Here is a 21989-nt window from a genome sequence, read left to right on the forward strand (position 1 = left end):
GGCAAGTCAATTTTTTCAAAGATAAATTTGCGCTTGAAGATAGATTTGCACTCGAGCTATCACCAAATGCGGGTTTGGTCTGAAGACACACACAAAACCACTTTTAGGACTTTTGATGGCCATTACAAATTCCCTGTGATGCCATTTGGACTAGCAAACCCACCATCTACGTTTCAATCAACAATGAGCGACTTCCTATGACCTTATTTGAGAAAATTTGCTTTGTTTTTTTTATGACATAATCATTTACAATGTTGATTATGCTACTCATCTTCACTATCTTCATTTAGTTTTATAGTTACATAAGCTTAATTCCTATTATGCGAAGTTAACTAAATGTGTTTTTGCAGTTTCAACAGTCAAATATTTAGGGCACATCATTTCAGCCCAAGGAGTTCAACCCAATCCTTCCAAGGTGCAAGCTCGATCTGCTATTTTTTAGGATTGACTGGCTTTTATCAATGATTTTTTAGGATTGACTCACAGAGCTACTGCGCGCTAATGTACAATTTCAATGGAATACACACACATTACAGGCATTTACAACATTAAAATACATTATCACATAGGCTCCAGTCCTCAGTTTTCCCAATTTTAAAATGCCTTTTGAGATTGAAACTCATGCTTCCAACTTTGCGTTAGGAGTAGTTCTCAACCAACATAGTCAGCCAATTACCTTTTTCAGTAAAAGAAAACTGCCAAAAAATCCAATAGACATCAGCTTATGCAAGGGAAATGTATGCCATCACAAAAGCTACTAAGAAATGGAAGCAATCCTTGATCGGAAATTATTTCAAGGTATATATACAGACCAACAAAGCTTGTTGACTCCTGAGCAACAACCTTGGGCCACCAAACTCCAAGGATTCTTCTATGACATCCTTTACCGGGTCACCAAAACCGGGTGGCAGATGTTCTTTCTCGAAGGAACATTGAAAGTGAACTACTCTTGTTGACATTCTCTTCGTTGTACCCACCTTATTCCAAACCCTGCATAAACTTTATAAGAACGATACATAGTGTCATGAATTCTTCATTAAATGCTAAAATGATACTGAAATGTAGAAAGTTTTCCATGTGACTAGAGGACTTATCTTTTTTAAGAACTGACTGTATATTCCCAACACTCAGAATTCTCGCCAACAGTTATTATCAGAATATCATAGCCCAGGGAATAAACACAAGGCATGCAACTTAAATTTTCCACAACTTATCATTAGGCACTTGTTTACGGTGCTTTGCGGGTGAGAATCCAAAAAAATGGTTTACCTTCTTACATTAGGTTGAGTACTGGTATAATACTACCCTGCACAGTGCCATAGGAATGACACCTTTCCAAGCACTCTATGGTCGGAAACCGCCGTCTCTACTAGATTACTTGCCCGGGGATTCTCTCATGGCTGAAGTAGACACTGTTCTGCAAACAAAAAAAAAATCATTAATGACAGAATCAAAGAAACACTGCGATGCACTCGCCAACAACACACCGTCGCAACATTTGAATCTCCACACTCACCTGATGTTCAAGTAAATCGTACTTGGAAAGTGGAACTCAACACAGGCCCTCCCGATCAATTAGCATCACTTCACTCCAATTCCAATACAGTGCGTCCAGCTAGAACTCACTCTACTCAAGAGACTAACAGAGACTCTTCTCCACCATCTGCTCCAAGCGAATCTACACCGTTTGCAACAAACATGGATGTGCACGTCAAATTCAAGACTCTTCCTTGGTCATTGAGGGCAATGCCCTTTTTAATCCAGAGAACATTGATAGCCCAACGGGCCACATTCATCCTCTTAGGCCCAAACGCAATGTTGGACCACTTTCTAGGTTCAAGAACTTTGTTACAAGGGAAATGTTAGGTGCACCCAGCAATTTATTGAAAGTACTATTTTACCCTTCATTAAAAAATTTAAACCATTCCCTCTTCTCTCCCAGAATCACTTCTTGCTTCTGCTTTTCTTTCTTTTCTTTCCTCTTCCGCGAGCCTTCTCTTCCACCGCGAGCCTAGCTGCTGCTTCTTTCGCTTGGACGCCATTGCCGTTCGAGGTAAGTTTCGTTAACCTTCCATTTGGTTTTATTATGCACTGTGTAGTTGTAGCATTAGGTTAGGTTAAAAGAACCTTAGGTTAGCGGAACCATAGGGTAGAAGACGAGAGCAGGAGGTGCCGGAAAAAATGGGGAAAGGGGGCTGACGGCGAGGCTTCCGGAAGATCCGTTATGGGTTCTTCCGGAACTTCCGGAAGAACATGTTCCAGAAACATTCCGGAAGAAGTGTTCTTCAGGAAGAAACCAAACGTTTTCCGGAAGAACCCTTCTTCCGGAAACATTCCGGAAGAACCCTTCTTCCGGAAACATTCCGGAAGAAGGGTTCTTCCGGAAAACGTTTGGGATTTCCAGAAGAAGTTTCCGGAAGAAGTGTTCTTCCGGAATAATTCCGGAAGAATACTTCTTCCGGAAAGTGTTTTTTTTTATAAAAAAAAACCAAAATTCTTTTGTTATTTTTTTTAAATGAATTATTATATTTCTGTTGATTATTTTGTTTTATAGATTTTATGAAAAATGAGGTTTGGGTTTTTTATGTCATGTTTTTTTTATAATTTAAATTGTGTATTTTTACTAAATATTAATTTGTAAATTATTTTTTTTATAAAAGTATTTGTGTTTGTTTTTGTTTATTGTTTATTTTTTTAAATTATTGTTTTTTCTTTAAAAATGAAGTTTTCTATTTTTATAATTAAAGTTGTGTGTTTTGGAAGTTTTATAAAAATACTAATTTTTTTTAATTAATTAGTTTTTTTATTATAAATGAAGTATTTTATTTTCTAAAAAAATTGTGGATGTTTACTAAATAATTTTTTTTACATTAGTTGTTTAATTTTTTTTTAAAATTAAGTTGTGGATGTTTAGTAATGAATTATTTTTATATTAGTTGTGTTTTTTTTTTATAAATGAAGTTGTTTATTTTTTTTAAAAAAAATTAACTTGTGGATGTTTACTAAGTAATTTAGTTGTGTTTTTTTTTAGAAATGAAGTTTCTTATTTTTTTTTTTAAATTAAGAGTTGGATGTTTACTAATTAATTTTTTTTTACATTAGTTATGTTTTTTTTATAAATGAAGTTGTTTAATTTTTTTTTTAAAATTAAGTTGTGGATGTTTAGTAATGAATTATTTTTATATTAGTTGTGTTTTTTTATAAATGAAGTTGTTTATTTTTTTTTAAAAAAATTAACTTGTGGATGTTTACTAAATAATTTAGTTGTGTTTTTTTTAATGAAGTTGTTTAATTTCTTTTTTAAATTAAGTTGTGCATGTTTATTAATAAAAAAATTTTACATTAGTTGTGTTTTTTTATAAATGAAGTTGTTTAGTTTAATTTTTTTTAAAAAAATTATGTTGTGTATGTTTTAAAATAGTTTGATTTAAGTTAGTCTTATTTGTTTATAAATAAAGTTGTTTTTTTATAAAGAAAATTGTGTATATTTTGACCGAAAAAAATACGTGTTCGACATGATTTGCAGATCATGGCCAGAACACGAGGTTTAGGTCGTGCGATAGGTAGAGCTGTAGGCAGAGATAGACCTGCTGATGAGGATGCTGCTGATGTTCCTGAGAGGCGTTGGCCTACTGCCTCAGCCCGTAGGCTACGCGTTCATCAGATGACTACGGAGGGACGTGATATGGCTGAGGACGTCGCTGACATGACTGACGATGTCCTTGAGCAGGCTACGGAGGCACTTGAGATGCGTGCGGACGCACAGGGTACTGATAGTGGTGAGGGGTCAGATGGTGATGATGCTGCTGAGGGATTCCCTGGTGGTCCACGAGACCCGTCAGTGCTCACATCATTTGCCGAGCATGTTGCACATGCCATCTGGAGTGGATAGGTATTTTTATTTGTGAATTATTTATCATTGTTGACTTATTTGTTTGTGAGTAATTTTTTTTAATAATTGTATAATTTGTACTTCAAATCAGGAATGTCCTGATTTGAAATTAGTGTCACGTGGGAGGAAGATGACACTGATTGGGAGGCCAGTGCCTGAGATTGAAGGCCTGGTGGCTACCACTGGATTAAGTCCACTGATAGATTGTTCAGTTATTACTGGCGATCCTGGACTTATATCTGCATTTGTGGAGAGGTGGCACAGTGAGACTAGCACCTTCCACCTTCCTGTAAGAGAGCTGACGATCACATTGGATGATGTGTCGTCAATCCTACATTTTCCCATCACTGGCGCCTTGCACAGTTTCCACGCCCTTTCTACGGAGGAGGCCAGATTCTTGCTTACGGAGTTGCTGGAAGTGTCTGCGGAGGAGGCCAGAGCGGAGACAACACTCACACGTGGAGCATATGTACGATTAGGATGGGTTCGAGACTTATATGAGACCAGATGTCAGGCCCGGCGGTGGATTGTCGCAGCTCGCGCTTATCTGTTGCACCTTGTCGGTTGCACTCTTTTTGCTAATAAGAGTGCAACATACGTGCATGTGGTCCACCTTGACGCTTTCCGGGACCTCGCTCATAGTGGTGGTTACGCTTGGGGAGTTGCCGCGCTGGTTCATATGTATGACCAGTTAGATGAGGCTTGTAGGACCACCACCCGACAGCTTGCGGGATACTTGACGCTACTTCAGGTAAATTTTGTGTTTATTAATATGTTACGTTCGATTATGATTTAAACATGTTTTTATGTTATGTTAACCTCAATTATTGTGTAGTGCTGGATCTATGAGCACTTCCCTAGTGTGCACCAGTGCGTGACTGACGATACATACCAGGAGACGTCCCCACGTGCTTCCCGGTGGTTGACGTCGAAGGCGCACATGAAGGGAATCACAGGAGCACCCTACAGGGCACATTGTGATGGTTTGATCGTCACAGATGTGTCCTGGTTGCCGTTTTCGGAGCATCGGGGGGTTAGGGCGTTTCAGGAGATTTCATCTTTCCAGGGTCAGCTGAGATGTGGTCCTATGGTCGTCACAGTTCGACCGGAGAGGGTGGTACGCCAGTTCGGTTACATCCAGAGCATCCCTCCGCCGCCTGTTAGTGCACGATTGTCACACGATCAGATAGATGACAGGTGGATGCAGTTTGCGGATCACTTACTACCTGCGGGTCAGGTTTGTCCAGTGCCTGGGCAGGTATCTGCGGATTACATGGAGTGGTTTTTCCGCATATCTCACCCATTCATGATACCGACCCAGGCAGGTGACCAGCAGAGGGATGCACCAGTCGCAGACCCTGAGGACTACATACAGCCGCCCAGCCCCCAGGTTCCAGTAGCATTTGACCCCCCTCCACATGTGGTAAGATTATTTGTGCGTTTAATGTTTTATAAGTTGTTATTTATTTTAAATTTCATAATAAATGTTTTTAATGATTTTGACAAGATGATTATGAGGGATATGAGGCGATTGCCCAGAGGTTGAAGTGTGTGCTCAACCTTAGGATAGTCACTGCAGGCACAGAGTTATATGACATTATGCAAGACTGCCTGACGATCGCGAGAGGGGGACCCAGTGCTGATGGGACTGTCAGGGCTCGTCAGAGACGCCACACGGACCATTGATCATTGTATTTATTTTTTGTGTTGTAGTTGACATGAATATTTGTAATTATAACAGTTTTTTGTTTAATAGTTGACGTGTTTTGCACGGTTTATTATTTTATAATATAGTTTATTATTTCGATTTTTTGTGGTCGTTAAGCGAAGTTTACGAGTGTTTTAAATTAATTTTTTAAAAAACAAAACCTAGAATCATGAGTTTTGTTTGTAAGAATTACATAAAATATAAATGTTTTTAAAATCATTCATAATTCATAATTATGTGTTAGTAAGATTTTTAAAGTAATTATGATATATAAAAAATTATGATTCGATCATAAAAAAAAATTTACATGACAATGAAATCGCCATATAAGATACTACAATGATGACTTTAAAAAAAATTCATGTTCAAGTACCCATGTTTGGGATTTTTTTGCGTGGGTGTGTCAGTGGCGTGAGACAATGGAGGACGGCCATTTCTCATGTTTGGACATCAAAGAACCCAAAAAAAATAGTCGCATTCCCCGGTTCCGTCAACTAACATGTCAAAACAAAGCCTGAAAATCCAAAAAAATAGGAAATGAACCCTTTTTCCATGTTCAAGTACCCATGTTTGGGATTTTTTTGCGTGGGTGTGCCAGTGCCCTAAGACAATGGAGGGCGGCCATTTCTCATGTTTGGACGTCAAAGAACCCAAAAAAAATAGTCGCGTTCCCCGGTTCCGTCAACTAACACGTCAAAACAAAGCCTGAAAATCCAAAAAAATAGGAAATGGACCCTTTTAACAATTAATTTTATGGACCACTGAAACAACACATTCAACTTTATTATGGGAATTAAACATGCCGTAAACAGATAAAGGTTATATCAACGAAAAAACAAACAATTAAACATCACATTCAGTTGTTTAGCGACGTCCCAGTGACCTCGTCTTCGATTTTCACAACATATTTAATAAAGACAGCTAAAATTTCTATTGGTCCATATTTTTTCCAGTAGTTAGATTGTACTAACACCTTCAGCAGTTCTTCGTTGGTGATCAGCTCATTTATTTCATATTTTATAACCGTATCTGAATACTCAAACCGAGCTGGTTGGCGGAAAAACAATCGTCTTACCGTTTGTGATTCGTGAATTCCAAGAAGGGGAATCCCTTTAGGTGCAACTTGCTTGATTAAATTCTTCAGTTCATCGATGGTACATGTTGAAGGAATTTGAAATTTCTTAGGATTTTTTCCTGTGAACGCGCATCCAACAAATTTGTTCTGCGGTGGCATGTTCCATTTCTCGTTGTAATATAGGATCGCGTCATGAATACGAGGCATAGTGCGTTCAAGTAAGTTTATTATTTCATCTGGTGTTTTTCCAACGGTGCATAATAACTCAATCGGACCAACACAAGAAAATTGATCATTACACATTAACATTGTGTTGACATTGTCATCATTTATCAATTTCATACACTCAAAGCGAATTTGGTTACCTGTATCGGTGAATGGCTTTCGGTAGTGAATTTCATCCAAAAATTGTTTGTCGGATAGCTGAAGGGTATTGTGTATTCTGGTTTTTAGGCTTGCAAAATCACACCTATTTGGTACTCGAATGGGCACCGGAGTTGAAGTTTGGAATTAAACCCCAGTATCATTGTGAATAATCGATCCATTTGGATAAATGAAAGCCAACCTTGAGTTGACAATCGTCTGACTGCTAGTTTCTCCTAAAAATGCCATAGTTTGTGTATCAGTTGGGAGATTATTTGAAAGCAAGATAATGTGTGATTTAGTAGCCTAGTATGCCATATATATAGATGGTTGTGACTGAGCCATTGTTTAACTTTGTTTACAAAAAAATAGACACGCGTAAATGCGTAGTCAATTCAGCCAATGTGTTGTCGCCAATGTGTAGTCAAGTCAGCCAATGTGTTGTCGAGCGACTGCTAGTTTCAGAATGTGTACTGAAGTCAGCCAATGTGTTGTCGTGCTCAAACTGTAATACGCATGCATGTCATTATGTGTGGTCAATTATGACAATGATGTATGCTACACGCGTAAATGATTTTTGTTGGACCAACAATTTCCTTGCTTAACCAAACGAGTACTTGATAATATTAATTGGTTAGTAACGGGTTACAACAAATTATATCGCATAATGAATACAATTACATAAAAAATGCATGTTTAGTCTTCATTTAGGTCTACATAGTGTGTTTTGAATGACATCAAGCTTGTGTATTGTTGCATTCTACTAATATATGGAATTGCCCACTGCTTTGCCTGAGAATAACAATTGCTTGACCACAACAGCGCTGGAGGCGGCAAGGGACAATGGTCTTTCAAATAAACCTGTTGTACATGAACAAACATTATATCATGCGCTGACCGTGCCAAACGAACCAGTGAAGTCATTGCATAATTGTTATACTAACTATATTCAATGTACCTGAACAAAATGATTTCCAAACACGTGACCGACACATATGATGCGGTGGCCAGAAGAGTCAGGTGGTGGTTGACTTCTAAGAGGGAAAAATGTCATGCTTTGTTGTTGGGACAACGATACAAGGATTACGTTATACTGTGAAGCAATCACATATCCCATGTCCGTTATATCCATCCACTTGTCCACACTAACCTGAATGAACCAAACATACACATATAAGTAATTTAAACATTCTTATTAAAAAAATTAACCTAAAAACATACCTTTGAAAAGCCATCAACAAGTAGGGACAACTTTAATTGTTCAAATCTCTCTGTGCCACCGAAGAGGTTCATGTACTCATGCGACCACCTGCCAAGTTCTTTAATCAATTCATTACGCACTAACGGCCACGAATCTTCCCCCATACCTAATAAAGCGGCAATGGACTGATATCCACAGTTACCGTCCGCTTTCACATCCACAACGTCACGAATGAAACTTTGAAAGAATGACGCAAATTGATCCAACATCGGGATGATCCTTGTTGGCTGAGGCGGTTGAGAACATGATACACTTCGTTTCACTGGAGAGTTGCTGCTTTGAACAGAATGAAAAACATCAACATACTCCCAGTAAGACGGATCACGCTTTGTGGATCTTTGACTTCTTTTCATCGGTATCTTCGGTGCACCTTTAGTGTTGACCTTTGACGGAGGAGGGCACATAGAGTTATGATCAGGGTATGCAATTTCTCGAAGTTTACTCTTCAGAGTTACTTTGCCAGCCACATCAAGTTCATCAAACCTTTTAGATATGATCTCTATCTCTTCCTTGATGGTGACTTCCGTCTCACATAATCCTTGGTCTGAAAAGCAAAGTCTCCTCCAAAAAAGATGGACTGACTCCAATGGGATGCTGCCAGTAATATACCTAGAAAGCTCACATGCATAAGGAAGACCGTGCGTGCTTCTCATCACACAACCACAAGAAGAAAGATTGTTGCCGAGATAACGCAGACGGTCAACCTCAGAAGCAATCTGATTTAAAGCATCCCTTGAAACCATCCCAAGAAGCCTCTTGTATAAGATTTTTTTATATACATGGCCAACCACATGCGTACTGGTTTCAAAGGATGCTTTAATTTCGATGTGTTGCAGCGTGATCATGTTGTTTATGGCATCCCAAACACTACATAGGTCTCCAACGCTATTTTGTAGTACTCTTTTGAGAGCCCAATGAGCTGATTCAACCCTACATTTAAAATACACAACAAACATGAAAATATACAACAATTAAATATCATTTAATACTAATCATTACTAACAAATAAAATCAGTTCTTAATACCTGTTTGTTGTTGTGTTGCCTAGGTGCATGACCTTATTCGTCCATGCTGTAATAAATTTTTCCTTGTGGGGGATAATCCATGTGTCGTTAACATAGTCAATGAACATCGGCCAAGGCGAACAAGCAACTTGAAACTTCTGATGTGACTCATGGAACTCATGTTCGGACGGACAATCAACCAAAGTACCCCAGCTATCCATTACATAGTCCCACACATTTTTTCCCCCGATTAAAGATTTGCACTTCGCCTTCACATTCTTATTGATATGAAACCTGCACAACAAATTAGTAGACTCGGGAAACACAATTTTCACTGCATTCATCAGTGCTAGGTCTCTGTCAGTGACAATAACAAGAGGGAGGCGATCGTGTCTTAAAAATAGGCCTCGAAATCGTTCCAAAGCCCATACAATATTATTAACACGATCAGCCTCCAGATATGCAAACCCAGTAGAGAATGTCATCGTCGTTGGTGTCACTCCAACAAAGTCAAGTAGTGGGAGTCTGTACCTGTTTGTTTTGTATGTACTGTCTATAAAAAACACCAGATGACATGCATTGCATAACTTTACTGCATCTGGGTGACACCAAAACAGATCACGCACCACAACTTCATCCTTCAATCTATGCCAATGAATGTATTGATCACGTTCGAGAAGCTTCATCAGATGCTGCATTTCGGTATCAGCTCCTCTTATTGAAGAACGATATGCACTTCTTGCATTGTAAATTTGCTTTATCGTGGTGCAACTGTCGGCATTGTGTTCCTTCAACTTTAGCAAGATGTTTTTCAGTTTCACCATCGACTTTGTCATATCAGCAATAATTTTCTTTTCTTCCTTAGTCAATCGCCCGGCGTATGGATGTCCAACTAAGGACTTCGCCAATTAATGATTATGAATCCCACAGATCAACTTCACCATCCAACCTTCCCCTCCATGCACTGGTTTCCCACGAAGCCTGAAGGGACAACCACATTTCCTACTTCCGGTGTCTTTTATAACGAATTCTTTATTTCTACACTTGTATGTACCACTCCTTTCACACCCAATTAAGACAAATGAACTTCTTCCTCTGCTACCGGTCTCTGTGTCAGATATTATAATCACTGCAACAAATCCATTTTCATGGGCAACTGTTCGAGCCCATTGCAAAACATCATCTCGAGTAGTGAATACCTACAACGCAACCCTAACATATTAATTTTCATACAAACCATCAATTCAACCAAATGACTCAAATTATCTATGATTACCTGAGATGTATTAAAAACATTTGAACAATCGACATGTGGTTCATTCACCCCACATTCTTCTTGATTATCATAATCATAATCCATATGAACTTCTTGTGACATCGCAAAGTCATACCTCCATTGATCTTCGTCCATCTTAAGGACATATGCATCATACACAAGTACATTCAAATTATCATATAACCACATCCAAAAATTTACTACACCTTAAATAACAAACATATTAATAGCACATATGCATCATACACAATTATATTAAAATTATCATATAACCACATCCATAAATTGACTACTTATTAACTAACAACTAATACAAATATATTCTAAATTTATAACTACATTATTTACTTAAACTAAACTTATCACTATAATAAACAACTAATAAAACATTTTTGTACCATTATACATTTAAGTTACCTAAATCATTTAATATTATACCATTATACCTAATTAAATCAATAATCCACAACATATATAAAACAGAAATAAAAAAAATTATAAAACAGAAATACATACATATATATATATATATATATACCATTATAAAACAAAAAATTATTAAATAAATTTTATTCTTATAAATTTTATTGTCCACAATATATACCATTATACCTAATTAAACCAATAATCCATTAATCCATTATTAACTAACAGAAATATATATATATATATATATATATATTAAAATTATAAAACAGAAATAAAAAAAATGCTAATAATTTAACATTCCGGAAGAAGGTCTTCCGGATGTGGTCATTCCGGACCTTCCTCCTGCTGTGCCTAAAATTTCTTCCTGATACAGTTTTTTTTTACTGTTTTTCTTCTCTAAAAACTAGCCGGAAAACGAAAAAAAATACTCATAAATGCATACCTTCGACGAAATAGGAAGAACAACCACTAACAAAACTTCAAATACGGAACACGGGACCACCAAATCTTCAAATACTTCACGGGACCACCAATGGAAACTGTAAAAGGGACCACCACCGGAACAACAGCAAGCAACCAAAACGGAAGAAACAAAACAGAGAAGAAACAAAGCAGAGAAGAAAGCGCAGTAAAAAGAAGCGTGAACGCGTTAATTTAAAGAAAATTACACAAGGGCAAAATCGTCATTACATACGCATTAAATATTATTTTATTTTTACTTATTATTATAAAATGAAAATTCTTTTTTCTTCATTTTGTTATAAAATAATAATCATTTTTTTATTATATATTAACTTTTGTAATAGAAATTAAATGTTATCATAATAAATAATTTATATTTTTAATAAAATTTACGAATTAATTAATTTTTATGGTTTAAAAAACAAATTATAAATATTAGTCATAATTACGTTCACTAATTATTTAATTATTTATGTATAATAATATTAATTATTTTATAATTTAGTTTATCCATTAAAAATAAATTATTACAAAATAATTTTTTTTTTTTAAAAAAAAAACTAACTTCCGAAAGAAGCTTCTTCCGGAAACATTCCAGATGACGTTCTTTCGGAAGTAGTTTGTGGGTACTTCCGGAAGTCACAAATTCTTCTTTCGGAAGAAGGTTTTCCGGAAAATTTTCGGAAAAAGGTTTTCCGGAAAGTTTCCGGAAAAAAACTTCTTCCGGAAGAAGAATTGCTGAAGGACAGTTTCACCACTTCACTATTTGCTGGGTGCCCCAACAATAATGCTGGATGCACGTAGCAACTCCCTTGTTACAACTTAGCTTCATCACCATTGTAATTTTTATTCTAAGTAACTTTCACTATGGCAGCTCTAACAATAGTGTCAGCTGGATTGTTGAGCCCTGTGGCCTATTTATCACCTATCTACTAAAATATATGAAAGTTGTATACATATGAAAATACATTTCTGCCCTCTTTAGTTGCCTGAGACGCGTCATTTCTTTGTTTTTTTTTTTTTCTTTTCTTTTCAGATAGTAGAGGAGTTGTCAAAATAACCACCGCAACAGACACATTTCGAAAACATTGGAGACAGAAAGCATCAACCCAAAGACATTAATTCCATCAGAAGAATATTTGAATCTCCACAGTACAACTTGGCTTTATGACCCTTAGGGTCACCACAGTAATTTTTATTCTAAGAAACTTCCACTACTATGGCAGCTGTAACAATAGTGTCAGCTGGACTGTTGAGCCCTGTAGCCTATTTATTACCTATTTCTAATGAAAGGAGGCACGTGAATTGTTATTCATTTATAGTTGTTTCTTTTTTCATGAGTTTTGGTCCCTCTCTCAAACGTGGGATTAATAGTCTAGCATATGTTGTATTCAATATGGGGTACCATTCATAATAGGAATAACGGATACTTACCCTCAATATGAAGTAGCATTTGCAATCACACATTTATTTTTGATATCAACCTCACAATTCACATCCTGCTAAAAGAAGGATTCCAAAACTACACACCATCACACTGACTTTTATGTTGAAAAAGATCCTCCAAGATCGACCACTCCACAATGAAATTAAATAGGTAAACATATCTTGATTTTTCAATTTGATCAATTCAATTCATTTTTTCACTATATGTTATTGTTACCTCACAAAAAAAAATATCAAATATTGTTTTTTTATCCTAAAAATATTCTTTCATCTACTAACATTTTCCATATTGCTTCAATTGCATACAGATTACTACAACTTACTCTACCAATGTGCATGATTATGGTTTTTTATTCCAATTTTCACAGCCAAAATTAATTTTCTATTTATATCCTTATTTACTATATTCCCTTCAAATAATTACCATCACCCCGTTCATAGTGTCCTACCAATCTCAAGAAAAAATAACTCAACCACACACATATTTTTAATCATTACTGGAAATATAAAAAATAATTTCAACCAATTGTAATAGGTAATCAAACACATTTTTAAATAATATCCACAAATAATACTCCCACATTACATTCTTAGCAAAAAAAAATTCACAGGACTAAAAGAATCATCCCTGAAACAAACGTCCTATTAAAATAAATACAATCACCTCATTTAAAGTGTCCTAACAATCTCTATCTAACTTTTTTGATAAATATATTTATTTTACAATAATCATTACACATTTCCTATTTCAACAAATATTTAAAAATTATTAATTTAATAGTTCAACATAATTTTTGTTATCATAATTCTATTTTTGTGAAAAAAATCATATAATTTTGGATAAAATATCCTTTTAATTTTAATTTTTAAAGATTTTTTTAGTCGTTAAATTTTTTATTTTCTGTTTGTAGTCCCTTAAATTTTTTGGGTAGTGAAAAATAGTTTAAGCACTAAAAATAATAACAAAAAACAAGTTAAAAGGCTAAAAATAAATAAACAAATTTCAAGGACTAAAATCATAAAATCTAAAAAGTTTAAATACTAAAAAGATAATAAACTTATTTTATTTTTTTATCAATATTTTTTTAAATTTTTTTTATCAATATCTAGTTAGTAGTTAAACGTGTTACACTGGTCAATATGCGGACTTATTAAACATAAAAGATAAACCATTAACGGCTACACATGAAGATACAATATCATCTTTGAAATAGTCCCATCATTATTTTACGATAATATAATTCAGCTAGCACGTGATGTTGAATAAGTCCATCATCCACTTAGCAAACTGACTCTTTGGTCATTGGCTGAATAATATTGTTTAGAATATTACATTGCCCCGTGGGAGACTTACTGTTTCTGAAGTCAAGCACACCATTATCATAATTTAATTTGATACCAATTAATTTTGGACAGTTCCATAGATTAGTTCTTGCAAACACCATGTAAAATTGTGTTAGATTATGGAAATCATTCTTGTGAACTAATATGGCATTCACTTCTGCCCTCACATCCTTGACAACATTGGTTTGCCTCTGTATGTTTTGCGTTAATGCAACTACCCACAAAGAAATTCTGCAAACGGGACAATCATTGGGAACTTCAGATACCCTTCTTTCTTATGGTGGAAACTTCGAATTGGGTTTTTTCTCCAAAGATAACTCCACCAAGTACTACGTAGGCATATGGTATAAAAGGGTTCCAAACGACAAGATTGTGTGGGTTGCTAACAGAGACTCCCCAGTTCAAACATCCTCAGCAGTTCTGATTATTCAACCCGATGGGAACTTTATGATCATAGATGGACAAAAGACATACCGTGTGAACAAGGCATCAAACAATTTTAGCACCTATGCCACGCTTTTGGATTCTGGAAATTTGGTACTTCTGAACACCTCGAATCGAGCGATTTTGTGGCAGAGTTTTGATGATCCTACTGATACCCTAATACCTGGAATGAATCTAGGATATAATTCCGGTAACTTTCGGTCATTGAGATCATGGACAAGTGCTGATGACCCTGCCCCAGGCGAATTTTCTCTCAATTATGGTTCTGGCGCGGCCAGCCTAATCATCTACAATGGTACTGATGTGTTTTGGAGGGATGACAATTACAATGATACTTACAATGGTATGGAAGACTATTTCACTTGGTCAGTGGATAATGACTCTAGGCTGGTACTAGAAGTGTCTGGGGAGCTCATCAAGGAGAGTTGGTCGGAGGAAGCAAAGCGTTGGGTTTCTATTCGGTCATCAAAGTGTGGAACCGAAAATTCGTGTGGAGTTTTTTCCATTTGTAACCCTCAAGCACATGATCCTTGTGATTGTCTACATGGTTTCCAGCCATTGCATGCTGATTCTTGGAGGAATGGGAACACATCTGCTGGCTGTGTCCGGAAAATAGAATTGTCCTGCAGCAACAGAAGCAGTAATAATGTTAAATCCAATGATGGATTCTTCCAGTTCAATAAAGTTCAATTACCACAAACTTCTAATGGATACATCAAGCTAAAGATTGATAGAGCAAGAGAGTGTGAAAGTGCTTGCTCTAGAAATTGTTCGTGCGTTGCTTATGCTTATTATTTGAACAGTAGTATCTGCCAGTTGTGGCATGGTCAGGTATTGAGTCTAAAGAACATCTCAACATATTTGGACAATTCTGATAATACCAATCCAATTTTTTACCTCAGACTTGATGCGTCAGAATTGGTTACTGCTGGTAAGTCAAAGAAGCCCCCTTTTCTTTGATGTAGATATCTTTCAATTGATTCTTTAGGAGAATAGAATAGTAAATGCAATCACTAGAGTTGTAAAGAGATGTGCTAACTATGTAATTAGTTAACTGTAACTGAGAGTTGTGTGTTTTTCAATCAGTCAATGGTTTAGAAAAATATGGGATGGATCATGAAGTATTCATTAAAAAATATCCACTTAACCCATTAAACTTCAACTTTATATTTGGATGGTTAAGGTTGGACAATTATTTAGAAGAGTTGGGTGGTTAATGGATAAATCGGCTTAATTGCCACCCTCACTTAGATTTTGTGCACTACTCAAAGAGCATAAATTAGAATCTTGAGTTGTTTTTCATTCAACCGCAATTTCTCTCTCTTTTTTCTCTACTCTCTCTTCTTCATTTCACAGCTTAGATACATTTATGAATCAATCCATGCATTTTCATAATTGATAATTCTTTGCAGATTCAAACCCAACAAATGCAACAGAACTAGCAACTGATTTTCGCAAGCATGAAAACTTGCTGAGGAATCTACTTCTGATTGTTATACTGATCTTACTTCTAGCATTTCTTATATTGGGCCTATTAGTTTATTGGACTAGAAGGCAAAGGAGAAAAGGTAAATAAGGCAAAAGTTTTTGCAGTAACTCATGAGAATTTAAACTTGTCGACTAATTCTCCTCACATTATAGGGGAAGATTTGCTACGTTTTCATGTAAGCATGAGCATGAAAGTCGAAGATTCTGAGCTTACTGAAGCACATAGGGGTGCGAAAGTTAAGAAGAAGGAAGTCAAATTGCCATTATTCAGTTTTGTGAGTGTTGCAGCTGCTACAAATAATTTTTCAGATGCAAATAAACTTGGTGAGGGTGGCTTTGGACCTGTTTACAAGGCATGCTCAAAAACTCTTTTTCTAAGAATATTTTCGAATATAATCAATATACTATGTCAAATCAACAAACACTAACTCTTGAACTTTATTCTCTTCTCTCGTATCAACAAATTTTGTCTTTGCTGCTTCATATATGTTACTTAATACAAATAATACATACATTCCAGGGTATATTATTGAATGGGGATGAGGTTGCTGTAAAAAGGCTATCTCGAAGATCTGGTCAAGGATGGGAAGAGCTGAGAAATGAAGCCTTATTAATTGCAAAACTCCAGCACAATAATCTTGTTAGACTTCTAGGTTGCTGCATTGATCGAGATGAAAAGATGCTGATCTATGAATTGATGCCTAATAAAAGCCTGGATGTTTTCCTTTTTGGTTTGTATTTTGCAGTCTTGGAACTTTCCTGAATATGCTCCCTTCTATTAAACTCAAACTTTGGTTTTGACATCTTTTAATGATGCAAATCAGATGCAACAAAAAGAAGGATGCTAGATTGGGGAACACGAGTTAGGATAATTGATGGGATTGCACAAGGAATCCTTTATCTTCACCAATATTCCAGGTTTCGGATCATTCATCGAGATTTAAAGGCTAGCAACATATTGTTGGACACCAACATGAATCCTAAAATATCAGATTTTGGAATGGCGAGAATATTTGGTGATAATGAACTTCAAGCAAATACAAACCGTATAGTTGGAACATAGTAAGTCCAATAAAAGAATATTTCTGATGCTATAAATAATTATATAGTTGCCATCAAGACTTCAATCATATGATCAAATATATACTAATTAGTGTACCTTCTTGTTGTCAGTGGATACATGTCCCCTGAATATGCTATGGAAGGCCTTTTCTCCATAAAATCAGACGTGTTTAGCTTTGGGGTCCTTCTGTTGGAGATTTTAAGTGGCAAGAAGAATACTGGCTTTTATCAAACAAATTCCTTCAATCTTCTTGGATACGTAAGTTTCTAGATTACACCTGTTCGTTCTTCATAAGGAAGGTTGAAATTTAAATTGATTTCATGATATGTTGATGTTTTAAGCCATTTTTACGAAAGTTGCATTAATGAGATGGGGTGTATAATATTATAGAGCCTTACAAAAATATGCTCCAAACATTCTTATTTTTGAGATTTCTTTTTGCCTAATGTTGAAGGCTTGGGATCTATGGACAAACAATTCGGGAATGGACCTGATGGATCCAGCACTGGATGATAGTGACACTACTAGTAGTAGTATGCATACAGTGCCAAGATATGTGAACATAGGACTTCTCTGTGTTCAAGAAAGTCCAGCAGATAGACCAACCATGTCTGATGTTGTATCAATGATTGGGAACGATACTGTGGCCCTTCCTTCTCCTAAACCACCTGCATTTCTAAATGTGAGAGGTAATCAAAATTCAATATTGCCCGCTAGCATGCCAGAAAGCTTTTCTTTGAATTTGATCACAGATACAATGGTGGAAGCAAGATGAGTTACTATTAAACTCTTCTCATTGTAAGATTTAATAGTAAGACATTTGTTCTGTTGATGTTTCCACTACCCCCCATTTCTCCTTATGTACCTTATTACTCACGGTCTCACTGAATCAAATGAGAAAAAACTGAGTTTGATTTCAACAGTTAAAGAATGTTCAAAATAATGTGTTATATTTTAGTTTAATCAAATAAACTGGCTTGTACTTTATTGGGTTAATATGCTTTTGGTCTTGCAAAATAGTGTCTTTTTCGTTTTAGTTCATGCAGAATTTTTTGAGCACTTTTTGTTCTTACATTTTTCTCTGTTAGTTCCAATAAAATCATAATTTTATCATTTTAATCGTCTTAAAGAGGTGATTGCGATATTTGGGGAGATACAGATCAAAGTTGTGAAACCAGATAATTTCGTTACTCTCCTTATGGGTTGTGCTCAATTGGGAGTTCTGGAGCAAGGCAAGTGGAATCATAATTACATGGATGAAAACAGAATTGTGGTGGATGCTGTGTTTGGTACTGCCCTAAATGTATGCTGAATGTGGTTGCATAGAGAAGTCTTCAAAAAATTTTAATGGATTGAAGGAAAAGGATACCTGTAACACTCCATTTTTCGTAAATAAAATTTTAGAGAATGATGATGTTTTATAATTAAATAAATAAATAAAAATAGTTGTAATAAAATAATGCTTTGAAAAAAAATATATATTTAATTTATTCATTTGATAGAAAATAAAATAGAGTTTCTTTATATAAAATAAATAAATAGAGTAAATAATAAGTTGTGAGTATCCTAGGTATAAATAACGATATTGGATCAGTCTTATACCGACGATGCCTCATCTTCTCTTCATTTTCATTTTTTCTTCTCTTCCTCCCAAAATCCTCTCTTTTTCTCGTAGACCACCAAATTTATCTCAGGAAAATGACAATCCCAGATTTGTTCACCGTTGGATCGTTGTGGAATTTGAGCACCACGTTCGCAACCCAATTCCGAACATTCTCACCGTTGGGAATTGCAATAACATATTAGAGCTAAGAGAAATACCCTTCGTACCGTAGCTTTCTCTTTTCTCGCAGAAACCCAAAACCGTCCCAGTAAAATTACAATCCCAATTTCGTTAACCGTTGGATTTTCATGAAATTTGGATATGTGTTTCAAAATTCAATTCTGCACACCTTCACCATTGGGATTTGTGAGATGATATTCGTGGAGAGATAAAAAGGAATCACACAAAGATAATACAAATGGAGGCTTCAATCCCTTCTCCGTCTCTTTGGCGTTTGGAAATTCTATCGGAGCAGTCAGAGAAAAAACTGGAGGAGTCTTAAGGAATCTCTAGAGACGCTGCTATCGCTGTCAGAAGACACGTGAGTCTGCTTAGAGGTAAGGGATGAGTTATTCATAATTAGGGATTAGTGAGAATATGCGTAGGGATCCTTAGAGGGTCAAATTGGAATTTATTTTTGGGATGTTTTATTATATTGAAATTCTTCTTGTATGATTATCTGAAATTATGTGAGGGATTTTTACTCCCCGTGGATTGGAAAATACTCTTGTATAATTTGTTTGTGCTTTGAATAATATTAGTGTAATAAACAGTTATATTAGAATTATGAAATTATGATTGGAATTGTACATAAGTGATAAATCGAATATATGATGAAATGTAGAACAACATATTACTTTGATATTATAATATTGTTATGGAGATTGAATATAAGTGCAAAGTTGAATGTGTTAAATCGTGAGATACACGTAAATATAGGATGGTTGACTATGACATTAATTGTGTTGTGAGCTGTGAATTATACAATAACCCGACCAGTGTTTATATTAAGAAAAATGTTTATCCTTAGTGTTAAAGAAAAAGTGTAGGTTCCTAGTTAGGAACTAGTGTTAAATTGTAGCGCAATATGTTGTATGTGTTTAAAACACGAGTATGAGGTCGTGGTTATTGTATAATTCATGAGTAATGTCAATGAATGAAATATGTGATGAATTGTGGAATGACATGTTGTTTTGAGATCACAGTATTGTTATTGAGATTGAGTAAAAGTGTAAAGTAGAACATGTGTTGAATTGTGAGATACGTGAAAACATGTGATGGTGGATTGTGACATTATGATATGTGAAATTGTGAATGAGTTTTTTTATGAATAAGTGTGTGATTAACTCTTGATATGACATTATTTGTGTTGTAAGCTGTGAATTGTATAATAACCCGATCAGTGTTATCTTGAGAAAAGTGTTAATGCGCAATGTTAAAGAGAAAGTGTAGGTTTCTTATTTAGGAACCAGTGTTAAATTTTAGCACAATATGTTGTATGTGTTTAAAACACGAGTATAAGGTCGTGGGTATTGTATAATTCACGAGCAGTGTTTGTGTGCTAAAATGATTTTAGGGGTTCGACCTGAATCAGGAGGAAGAGGCCCTGATAGACTCTTCGGAGTTTAGGCCTTGGGGGTCACCCGGTTTAAGTGCTCCTTTAAGTCTATGTTGATCCCATATGGTTGGAACATTCTTGCAAAACATTGTGACCCTGACTGGTCTCCCTATGATTTTACTTAGTGATAGTGACCTGATATTCCCATCATGTGGTGTGTCTTGTTATGTACTCTTAAGCGCCCCAGGGTTTCACTGACATGGTACCACATTGCATATAGGCTTGAGTCTTAGCATAACTGTCTCATGCACTTGCTAATTGTTTATTATGAAATTGATGTATTATTATGTCTTGACCGGAGTGTGTAATTCTTATGTATTGTGATTGATGATTGAAAGGTGTGATTGATGATTGAAAAGTGAATTTTGAATGATAAAGTGGTGGAATTACGTAAGTTATGTTTAAGTAAGTTTTATTTTGTTTATATGATATGTATATCTAGTTATCTTGTTTCTCTCCATTAGTTAAGAATGTGATAACTCACTCCCTGTGTGTTATTTATGTTTGGATCCTGTGATGATCTTGAACTTTGTGTTCAGAGGAGCAGATGACTAGGTGAATCGCTTTAAGGAACATTGTGCTGAAGGACGTCGAGACACAACGCTCTGATAGGATGTGACAATGAGGTATAGAGTTTTATATTAATTGTATGAAGTCTTAGACGACCTTGTTTGAGCCGATATGACTTTATTAATTATTTGGACAAGTTTGAATATGATGTAGAAGAAAATGAATGTGAGTCTTTTACCCCTTTGAAAGGCTTGTATTTAAAAATGTTTTAAAAATAATTTTAATTATTATTTGAATTTTAATTCCTTATTAGTATATATGTGAGGGGTAGAGAGTGTCACAATACTACCTCATGGACATCAATTATTTGTGGGTTGCCATGAATGGTAAAATAGGTAAAGCACTTAAGTAGTTTGAAGCAATGCAAACATGTGGCTTAAAACATGATGATGTTACCTTTATTGTTGTTTTCAGTGCTTGTGGTCATGCAGGATTGTTTGAAGAATCGCACAACTTATGATCATTCCATGAATCCATATCAATTATATATGGATTTGAGCCATATTTTTTAGTACTATGGATGTTTAATTGGCCTTCTTGGTCGAGTCAGACTGTTGGAAGAGGCAGAGTTGCTAAGTTACCAAATCAAAACAACAAAATAATAATTCCAATCTGTATAGCTTGGTGTGCCTGCAGAAATTATGGCAATATTGATATGGGAGAAAGACTCGCTAGAACTCTAACAAAAGTTAAGGGTCTATTTGGTTAAGCTTCTATAGAAGCACTTCTAAGAGGAAAAAAAATAAAATAAATTTTTTCATAAGTCAAAATGACTTATTCATTAACTAATATGTAGAAGCTCTCACATATAATTTCTCTAAAAAATGAGAGGGCGTCTACAACTTAGTTTATGGTTAGCCAAAAATGACTCATTTTAACTTATAGAAAAGTTCATTTCATATTTTTATCCTTATTTTTTTCTTCTAGAAGTGCTTCTAGAGAA

General features: G+C 35.4%; 1 protein-coding gene, 1 long non-coding RNA gene and 1 pseudogene across 2 annotated transcripts; 2 read left to right on the forward strand and 1 right to left on the reverse strand.

Annotated features, from left to right (window-relative positions):
- Positions 1-406: 406 nt before the first annotated feature.
- On the reverse strand, positions 407-1703 carry LOC114414242. Its single transcript, XR_003667166.1, has 3 exons — positions 1517-1703; positions 1270-1417; positions 407-999 (listed from the first exon to the last, which is right to left on the reverse strand). It is a non-coding gene; the product is annotated as an uncharacterized LOC114414242 (long non-coding RNA).
- A 1982-nt stretch (positions 1704-3685) lies between these two features.
- On the forward strand, positions 3686-5438 carry LOC114416246 (annotated as a pseudogene).
- An 8841-nt stretch (positions 5439-14279) lies between these two features.
- LOC114416946 (G-type lectin S-receptor-like serine/threonine-protein kinase At1g11300) lies at positions 14280-18251 on the forward strand. Its single transcript, XM_028381995.1, has 7 exons — positions 14280-15635; positions 16117-16272; positions 16346-16545; positions 16713-16923; positions 17017-17254; positions 17366-17513; positions 17710-18251. The coding sequence occupies exons 1-7, from the start codon at positions 14405-14407 to the stop codon at positions 18028-18030; spliced, it is 2505 nt and encodes an 834-aa protein (XP_028237796.1). The 5' UTR covers positions 14280-14404; the 3' UTR covers positions 18031-18251.
- The last annotated feature ends 3738 nt before the right edge of the window (positions 18252-21989 follow it).

This window comes from Glycine soja, chromosome 6 (genome assembly GCF_004193775.1).
Source record: "Glycine soja cultivar W05 chromosome 6, ASM419377v2, whole genome shotgun sequence".
In the NCBI taxonomy this organism is placed as follows: Eukaryota; Viridiplantae; Streptophyta; class Magnoliopsida; order Fabales; family Fabaceae; genus Glycine; species Glycine soja.